This window comes from Poecile atricapillus, chromosome 30, assembly GCF_030490865.1.
Source record: "Poecile atricapillus isolate bPoeAtr1 chromosome 30, bPoeAtr1.hap1, whole genome shotgun sequence".
Lineage (NCBI taxonomy): Eukaryota > Metazoa > Chordata > Aves > Passeriformes > Paridae > Poecile > Poecile atricapillus.
Window position 1 is genome coordinate 2,502,348 of NC_081278.1, and position 9,790 is coordinate 2,512,137.

General features: G+C 54.5%; 1 protein-coding gene and 1 long non-coding RNA gene across 2 annotated transcripts; one reads left to right on the forward strand and one right to left on the reverse strand.

Moving 5' to 3' along the window:
• Positions 1-2,063: 2,063 nt before the first annotated feature.
• Positions 2,064-4,289, reverse strand: LOC131589810 (class II histocompatibility antigen, B-L beta chain-like). Its single transcript, XM_058859588.1, is given in 6 exon segments — positions 2,064-2,072; positions 2,174-2,280; positions 2,865-2,990; positions 2,993-3,147; positions 3,410-3,557; positions 4,220-4,289. Coding segments are annotated over 6 exon segments (615 nt in total).
• Positions 4,290-7,601: 3,312 nt separating this feature from the next.
• On the forward strand, positions 7,602-9,160 carry LOC131589909 (uncharacterized). Its single transcript, XR_009279878.1, has 3 exons — positions 7,602-7,680; positions 8,031-8,257; positions 9,083-9,160. It is a non-coding gene; the product is annotated as an uncharacterized LOC131589909 (long non-coding RNA).
• The last annotated feature ends 630 nt before the right edge of the window (positions 9,161-9,790 follow it).

The following is a 9,790-nucleotide window of genomic DNA, read 5'->3' on the forward strand; positions in this document are numbered from 1 at the left end:
CCCCACTATGAGTGTCCCCAGTGTGAGAAGAGCTTCACTCAGAGCTTTCACTTGACCCAACACCAATGGAGGCACCACTAAGGGGAGCCCTGCAGGAAGAGTGGGAAGAACTTTGTGTGCTGCTCCAGCTCCATTCCCCATGGGAGGATCAGCGTTGGATGATCCCCAGTGACCCCCGTTGGGCAGAGCCCTGGTGATCCGTGGTCCTGGTGATGCATGTTGGGAAGACACCTGGCTGGGAGGCTCCACATCTTCCTGGCTCTCTGTTGGCACCTGGATGAACACAGGGGCAGGAATATCCATCAGGACACTGACTGAGAATGGGCATTCCTTGGGGAGAGCAGATTTATTGATTTTTCAACCCCAGAAAACCTTTTCCATTCAATCCTGTCTTCTGGTGGTATCAAGGAATACTGGATGGTCTTGGAGGTCTTTTCCAACCTCAGTGATTCCACAGTTTCGATTTCCTATTGCCCAAGGCTGTTTTCCTCAGCCAAATGGTGATGGATCGGGGCAAAGATGAAGATTTTGGAGACAGTGGGGTGGAAACCCCTCCAAAATAGGTTCTTCCCTCCCCGCCAAGCATGGGAATCCTCAGCCAGCACAGACACAGAAATCCTTTTCTTTTGGCCTTGATTTGCTTCTCATTTCTCTTCATCCTTTGAAAACACCTGAAATTGGGGTAAAAATAAAGACAGTGAACTAAGGCATGGGTGGGGACATTGAGGGACATTGACATTGAGGGACATAGACATGGAGAGTGACATGGGGACACATGGACATGGATTTGGCCATTCATGGGGACATGGTGGGACACGGGCACTGATGGAGACGTGGGGGCCAATGACAGGGATGTAAACATGGTGGGGACACAGCCATGGGTGAGGACCTGGTGGGACATGGCCAGTGATATGTGGGGACATGGCCATGGCCACTGCCATGGGGGGAACTTGCAGGGGCTGTGGGGGATGCTGGGTCTGAGGGAGTTGAGGGTTCCTGGCAGGGACTTGGGGCTTGCTGAGGGCTTTGGGGAGCCCAGGCCGAGCGGCTGTGGCTGCGCTGGGAGCCCCTGGTGGAGGTTCTGGGGCAGCTGCTCAAGGACTCCCTGCCCTGGAGCCCCAGCTGGGCATTAGGCTCCTGGTAGGGTGTCCTTGTCCCCAGGAGGGAAATCCCAGCACACCCAGAGTGTGAGGGGCAGCTGAGAGGCCACACCAGGGAGGGGAAAGCCAGACAGAGCTGTCCCCCTCCAAAGCTGTACCCTAAAAATCCCCAAACTTGAGGATTCCTCCCAGGAAAGAGCTGCCAGGAGGTGCCAGAATTGAGTGAAAGGGGGGATGGGATCCCTAGACTGAGGAGGAGGGGCCTGGAACCCCCAGACCCAAGCACTGACAACAGGGCTGGGAACTTGGGGGATGATTGGAATGGGGCAAAAGAGTGGGGAAAAAGAGGGGCCTGTGACCTGCCCCTAATTGGGTTGGTATGAGTCCCACTCTTCTTCCTTCTTTATGCCTCCTCTCCAGCCCTTCTCCCTTTGCTTCCTCTGGCCTCCTCCATCCCTGGCTTTGCTCCCCAGCCGGGCCCAGCACCCGCCCATGTCCCCTCCTTTTCCCATCGAAGTCGCATCCCGTGGGAGGAGCTGGGATGGAGCCGGGGCAGGTCGGGCTGGGGCAGCGCTGGGCTCTTGGCCTGGACTGGGCGCTCTCCACGTGCTCCCTCCCCAAATTTCCCTGGCGGCCTCAAGGGATCCCGGTATTTTTGGGGGTTTGCTGGGTTTCAGGTGCCTCCCAAGGACCCCCAGAGATGGGTGACATGGGGGTGACACATGTTCTGCCCCCAAATCACAGCCCCCCTGCAGGGTCTCCCCAAGTCCTTCCCTACTGCCCCCCATAAATGGGACCAGAGAGAACTGGGAAGCTTTATTGGGAACACTGGGAGCAGCGGGGCGGGGGCAAAGTGACAGCGGAGCTGGGGGACACCCCCCCCCCCAAAATCATCACGGGGACAGAGTGGGGGGCTCCCAGCCGGGTCCAAGGCCAGGGGTAGCGGCTGCAGCCACTGGCGGCTCAGAAGCTCTGTGGGCAGAGGAAAGGGGGTGACACCGGGCTGGGGGCCCTGGAGGAAGCACACACACACCGAAGGAGGGGGGACACGGTCCCCAGGACCCCCCCCCAACCTTCTTGTGCAGGCAAAAGCCAAGCCTCAGCGCCAGAAACACAAAGCCCAGTATGGAGCCCCCGATCCCCGTCAGCTTCTTGCTGCGGCCGGGGTCCAGCAGCATCTCTGGGGGGTCTGCATGAGTCAGGACCCCCCCCAAACCTCTCACAGACGCTCCAAGCACCCTCCCAGTTTCTCCCAGCCCACTCAGGACCCCCTGAAACATCCTCCCAGTCCCTTCCCAGCCTCCCCAGGATCCACCAAAGCCCCTTCTGTTCCTCTCAGGATCCCACAGCCCCCTCCCAGTTGCCCCCCACTGCCCCAGGACCCCCAGACCCTCTCCCAGTCCCACTGGGACTCACCAAGACTCCTCCCAGACTCTTCCAAGCACAAAGAACTTCATCCGAACCCTTGTTTTTCCAGCCCCAGTCTCCTTCCAGCCCCTCCAGGCTCACTCAAATCCCTCCCAGTTACACGCAGCACTCCCAAAATCCCTCCCAGTTTCCACCAGGATCCCCAAAACGTCATCCCACCCTCCCCAACATCCTTCAAACCCCTTCTCAGCCATTCTAGGCACGTGACTCCCTTTCCCAGTTTAAACCAGTCTCTCTCAAACTCACTCCCACTTACTCCCAGCACAGCCCAATCCCCCTCCCAGCCCCCGCGGTGCCTCCCCCGCTGCCCCCGGCGCTGTGGGGGCCGGGTCGTGCCCCAGTGCCGGCTCAGGGGGTGCTCCAGGCTGACGTGCTCCGCCTGGCAGCGGGAGCTGACCCCGCATTGCCGGGGGTGGGTTTCCAGCAGCACCAGGAGCTGCTGGGTCCAGTCCCCGCTGGGGTCACGGCAGTGGCCACCACATGCCCCGAGAGCTCCTGCTGGCCCTGGGACCAGCTCAGCTGGATCTCGGCAGGGTAGAAATCCATCCCGGAGCAGAGCAGCCGGCCGGGGCCGGGCTGGGAGTTAAAGGGCACCAGCGAGATGGAAACGCTGCGGGCACTGGGGGAGAGAGGGGACACACTGGGATCAGCTGGGGGGGCACTGGGAGAGAGAGGAGAGGAGTGGTTTGGCATTGAGAGGCACTGGAAATGGACTTGGGTGGCACTTAAAGAGATGGGAGTGCATGTCTGGGAGTGAAGTGAGAGTGAACTGGGAGTAGACTGGAAGTGGACTGGGAATGGGCTAAGAAGGAGTGGGAGGGACTCTGGGGCCTCTGGGCGGGACTGTGGTGGCACCGGGAGGCCGAGTCCAGCGCGGGCACTCGGTTTTGTGGATCCGCCTGGCAACTGATGAGTCATCCATGAGCCGCGCTCTGATTGGCTGATGGGCGTCGAATCCACGCAGGGGTCGAGATGGACAGGCAGGGGCGCTGGGAGTGACTGGGATGGACTGGTAGAGACTGGGACGAACTGGGAGAGCCACGGGAGCCGCTGGGAGGGACAAGAGACCCCGGGCATGGGCACAAGGAAGGCTGAGGACTCTGGGGTGATTCCCAGGGAGGTTTTGAGGGACACGTCTGGGCCCCGCTCTGTGCCCCGTGAGCAGCGACCCGAACAGAAAAGTTCAGGAGCAGGAGGAGGTGTTTCTCAAGACTGATTTTAATCCTCATTCTCCTGTTCTGATTTGCTCAGTCCAAAATTCAATTAATTTCCCCATGTCAGGCTGTTGTGCCCATGATGGTGATCCCTGAGTGATCTCTCCCACCCTTGTCGCGACCCAAGAGGACTTGGATTTGTTTCGGTTCAGTGGAATTCATGGTGATTTTGGGGGAGCAGGAGCAAAGCAGCTGGAAAGCACAGTGGGCTTGACAGGGACTGAAGCAGGGCAGGAGTTGGGGCTGCCTCGAGTGAGCTCTCACAATGTGAACTTTCGTGGGGTCTTTCTAAGGGAATTTTGTTGAATTTTTACATTCATTATTAAAAAGCAGCATCACAAGTGGAGCTCCACTTTCAGTTTGAAATGAGGGACTGGAACGTGGGCAATGGGACTTCCATAACCTCAGATTGTTCCTTGATACTGGGCACTTCAGCTTTGGCAATGTGATGCCCTTCAGCAGCAAGGTCTGTCCCACCCACTGGTTTCTGGCTCAGAGCCAGGCCACACAGTGTCACAGCGTTCTTCTGGATTCCTTGAGGCCCCATAGTGTCACCGTAGTGTCACCCTGGCCCCTTGGCTGCATGAGGCCACTGTGTGGTGCAGAGTGCCACAATGTTCTCCTTGGATGTGCAGTGTCACCATGAAGCCCTGGTCACACCAGGTCCTGCAGTGTCACAAAGGCCCATTGGTTCCATTTGGCCCCACAGCACCACAATGGACCCCTGGTTCTGTGGGGCTGCACAGGGTCACTGTGGTCCTCTCAGTTCCGTGAGGCCCTGCAGTGTCACAAGGGCCCCTTGCTTCCCCAGAGTGTCCCAGTCATCATGGAATGGCAGAATCCAATTGGTTGGAAAAGACCTTTGAGATCATCAAGCCCAAACAATGCCCTCATACCACCCTGTCACCCAGACCATGCCACTAAGTGCCACTGGAGAGGGACAGTGACTCTGCCACCTTCTTCCTGGCCAGCCCATTCCAATTCCCAATCAGCCTTTCTGGGAAGAACTCCTTCCTATTGCCCAGCCTAAACCTGCCCTAGTGCAGCTTAAGGCTGTGTCTCCTTGTCCTGCCCTCCAGCAGATCCACACTCGCAGCCAGCTTGGTGTCATCTGCAGTTTGTGAGTGCTGGACTCGACCCCTCAGCCAGACCCTGAGTGAAGATATTAAACAGGACTGGGCCCAGCACAGATCCCTGGGGACACCACCAGGGACTGGACACCAGCTGGATGCAGCACCATCCCCACCACTCTCTGGGCCTGGCCTCCAGCCAGTTCTGAAGCCAGCAAAGAATGCTCCTGTCCAAGCCGTGGGCTGCAGCTTTTCCAGGGAATGCTGTGGCTCTCCGTGTCCAAGGCCTTGCTGAAGTCCAACTAGACGCATCCAGAGCCTTTCCTGCACCCACCAGGTGGGTCAGCTGGTTGTAAAAGGAGATCAGGTTGGTCAGGCAGGATCTGCCCCTCCTAAAGCCACGCTGGCTGGGTCTGACCCCTGGGCCATCCTGGAGGTGCCGTGTGATGGCACTCAAGGGGATCTGTTCCAAAACCTCACCAGGCACTGAGCTCAGGCTGACAGGCCTGGAGTTCCCCAGAGCCTCCTGCCAGCCCTTCTTGGGGATGGGCTCACACTGGCCCCTCCAGTCCTCTGGGACCTCCCCAGTGAGCCAGGACTGATGAGGAGAAATGATGGAGAGCAGCTTGGGGAGCTCATCCACCAGCTCCCTCATCCCCCTAGCATGGATCCCATCCAATCCCATCCACCTGTGAGCATCTGAGTGGCTCAGCAGGTCTCTGACTGCTTCCTCCTGGATTACAGGGGGCTGTTGTGCTCCCTGTCCTCACCTACCAGCTCAGGAGAACACTTGTCCTGAGGAAAACCTGTCTTGATGTTGAAATTTGAGGCAAAGAAGGGGTTAAGTACCTCAGCCTTTTCCTCATCTTTGGTAACCACATCCACCCCCATAAGGAATGGAGGTTGTCTGTAGCCTTCCTTTTGCCATTAATGTATTTATAAACACATATTTATTATCCTTCACAGAAGCAGCCAAGTTAAGCTCTAATTGAGCTTTCATTTCTCTACCTTTCTTTAGGCATGACCTAATGACATCCTTAAACATTTCCTGAGTTGCCTACTTCTCTGTCCAAAGGTGGTGCACCCTCATCTTTTCCTTGAGTTCCTGCAAAAGCTCCCTGCCCAGCCAGGCCGGTCATTTTCCTGGCTAGCTCATTTTTTGTAACAGAGGGACAGGCTGTTCCTGCTCCTTCAAGATTTTTTCCTTGAACTGTGTCCATCCTTCCTGGAATCCTGTGTTTTAAAAGGCTGTTTCCCTTAAAAAAATCATTATCTGATTTGGTGCTCCCAAATCTGTATCCTTAATTGGCTGAAGTCCATTCTTCTTAAGTCCAGTGTAGAAGTTTTGTTGATGCCCCTCCTTCTTTCACAGAATATTTCAAAACTCAATGATTTCATGGCCACTGTACCCCAGGCAGCCTCCAACCACCACATCCCCCAGCAGCCCTTCTCTGTGAACAGCAGGAGACACAGCTTTCCTTGGCAGTGGCAAGAGAAGGAAATGTCCCTAAAGTGCAGCTTGGCAGGTTCAGCCTGGAGGGGAGGAGAAAGAAAAGTCCCTGCCAGGGTAGAATTTTGGTACACGAGGTGTCCCAGCATGAGACTGGACCATGCCATGGCTGAGTGTGCCAGGAGCCGGCAGTCAGTGGGGCCCAGGGATGCTCCAAGGGACTTGGGAGTTTTGCTTCTGACTCCTTGAGCAGCTTCTTCAACCTTCTCTCAGTGCCTGAGGGTCCTGAACTCAGCCCCAAATCCACCCCGGGGTTCATTAAAATACAGAAAGCCTCGGGGGCTCTTTCTCTTCCTTCCATTGTCTTTAAGTCCAAGGCTTGTGCAGCTGCTTGGAGTCAGTTTGGAATTCTCTTAAGGAGGAAGATTTGAAAATCCACTGTGTTTTTTATTTTATTTAAATCAAGGCCATATTTTTTTATTTTCTGGCTGAGAGAAGAGGTGACAGAAGCATTCCCCAAATGATCCTGATGCTGAATGTCTCCTTAGGAGGTCTGGTCACAGAGAAGAATGAGCCCCTTGTGGGCTGCCCGTTTGGACAAGCTGCTCCTCACCCTGAGCCTCACCATGTCTGACATGGCCCACCTGGGACTGACATCCCAAAACATTGAAAACATTTATCAATTTTTCTTTATCAATAAATCTAATAAATTAATAAAAATAAAATTTTATTTTTTATAATAATATTATTCTGTATTTTTAAAACCTAATTTTAATATTTATATAAAATAATTGATACATTTTTAGCAACTAAAAACATTATTTGTCTTTGCTCCTAAGTACTACAATTCCCTTCATTAATTAATTGACCACTATTTCTCCCTCTTTATGCTAATTAGTCCTATTTTTAGTCCGTTAATCATCTTTTTTTATCATTTTCACAGACAGGGTAAAAGGGACCACGTTGGGGCCCATGGAAACTTTTCTGGGGAATATTTGGGGCAGTTTTGGGTCTGGGGAGGGAATTTAGAGAGAATTTAGGGGTTCTGGAAGACACTTGGGGGAGCCGGGTGGGCACTTGGAGGGGCACTTAGGGATTCTGTGAGACAATTTGGGGTCCGGGGGAGAACTTGGGGGTCAGGGACGTGAATCTGGGGGCCCTCCGGGGTCCTGGCAGGCACTTGCGGGGCTGTAACGAGGATCGCTGGGCAGCGGGGCATGATGGGAGTTGTAGGCATCGGTATAATACGGTTTAATGGGGCCCCGGAGAATCACGGGAGTTGTAGACGCAGCTCCAATGGGTTCCGGTGAGTCGCGGGGCATGACGGGAGCTGTAGTCCCGGAAGTGGCTCGGAAGGCGCGTTTGGCGGTGTGGGGAGGCACTTGGAGAACACTTCTGCATCCGAGCCGTGGCTGCAGGTCCTCGGGGAGAATGTATACGGCTCGGGAGCACTTGGGGGGAACCTGGGGAGCTCTAACTGGGCTCTTTAGGGCGGGGGGCATGGCAGGAGGTTTGGGCGCGGAACCGTGTTCTGGGATGATGGGAGATGAATTCCCAGCAGTGTCTGGAAGGAGCATCTGTGGGGTTGGGAGGATTCAGGGATCCGGGAACGCTTTGGGGGGTCCTGAACGGGCGCTGAGGGAGCACTCAGGGTTCGTGGAGGGTTTGGGGGAGACTTGTGGGACATATGGGGGGCAATACTGGGGTTCTGGGGAGTGCAGGGCATATTCCCAGTCCCTCACAACCTGGTCTCAATTGCCCCCTGCAGGCTCCTACTCACTGTCAGGACGATCCCAGTATGATATCCCAGTATGATGTCAGTACACAGCCAGTGCAATCTCAGCCACTGCCAGGATGATCCCAGTACAAACCAGTCTCTGCCAGTGCTGCCACTCCTGGGATCCCCCAGCCCTCTCTGTGTTCTCCCCTCCCGCATCTCCCCAGAGGAGCCGCAAGGGTTGGAAGTCCCCAGCCAGGGTCCCCAGCCAGCCCCAGGTTGGATCTGCAGCCCCCAATTTTCCCAGTTTCCCTCTCCTTTTCCCCGGGCCGGGTTCCCTCCATCCCCAGTGGGTGGGAGCAGCGGAGAGCCCCGCGCTGCCCATCCCGACCTGTCCTGGCTCCATCCCCGCTCCTGCCGTGGGCTGTGAGGGGTTCAGGAATGGGGCACCGAGGGTGTCGCTGCTCCTGGGGGAGGAGGAGGAGGGACGGAAGAGGAAGGATGAAGGAGAGCAAGAAGGGATGGAAGTAGGAGAAGGGAGTAGTGTTTGGGAGGAGGTGGAAGAAGGAGGAAGAGGTGGAGCAGGAGGAAGAGGAAGAGGAGAGACAAAGGAGGATCAGGGAAAGGAGAAGGAACCACAAGGTCCAGCACTCCCTGAATTCACAGCCCCCACCCGTGGGATCATCACCCCGCATCCCACAGCTGACCGGGGAGGGGGGGATTGGTCCTGATATCCTGGAGGGTTCCCGGTTTGGGTTTTTTTGTGGGTGATGTTTGAAGAATGAAGAACTCCAAAGCTGTATGCAAAATGCCCCTTGGTGGGACATTGTGGGGTCCTAGTGGCCGCTGCTGGCAGAGGCAGCCTGGAGGAGCAGAGCCCTGTGTCCCCCAGGACCCCAAAGTGGGGAGCCCAGAGAGGGGGAGCACCACAATTCACGGGACCCTCAACAGCCTGGAGAGGGGCAGGGGGGACTCCTTGGACCCCCTGCACCCCAAAGCAGAGAATAAGGGGAGAAGGGACTCTGAAGCCCCAAAACCCTCCAGCATCCCTAAGTGTTGAGATGGAAACTGTAATTTCTCTTTCTTTTCTTTGCCTCCTTTAGGCTCAATTCTGTGGATACAACTTTTCTCTAGTTTCTCAGCCTTCTTTGGGCTGAATTCTTCTGGGATCCTCCCTCTTGGGGAGTTTCACTTATCTCAGTCTTTATGATTCGAAGTAAACTCTCGAGCTGGTTAGAATCTTGTTTCTTGTGTTTATTGAAGGATCCTTACAAAACTTAACAGGTCTCTCCAGGCTGGTTACAAGGTTAATCTTTGCAATTTGGTGCATTTCTTTCTTCTGATGGTACAAACAAGGCCTTGTGGCACACTTCATGTCTGATACACAAAATGGCCTCGAACTACGTTCTTTTATCTTTATACCTATTTTTACCCAATTCACAATAGGCACGTATATTATTTTTCTTAATGACCCAATGACCCATCACCTCTGTGATGCACTGTGGCATTTTCTATCCAATCACTAACTATTACCCAAAAACCTCTAGGAGAAGAACATGAAGAAGAAAGAAGAAGGGACAAGGGACAACACCCTAAATCCTCCATCTTGTCTCCTGTTCTCTAAACTACTTTTTCACCCAGTGATTTAAGAAACTTTTTAATCTACACACCTACACTTTTAGCTTTTTCTATCTAACTTTAACATTTGTTTTCATGTATCACCATGAAAACATGCTCATGAATTTCATATTATATGAAATTCAGTGTTTTCCTGAATCACAGAACTAAATATTAAAAACAAGGGCACACAG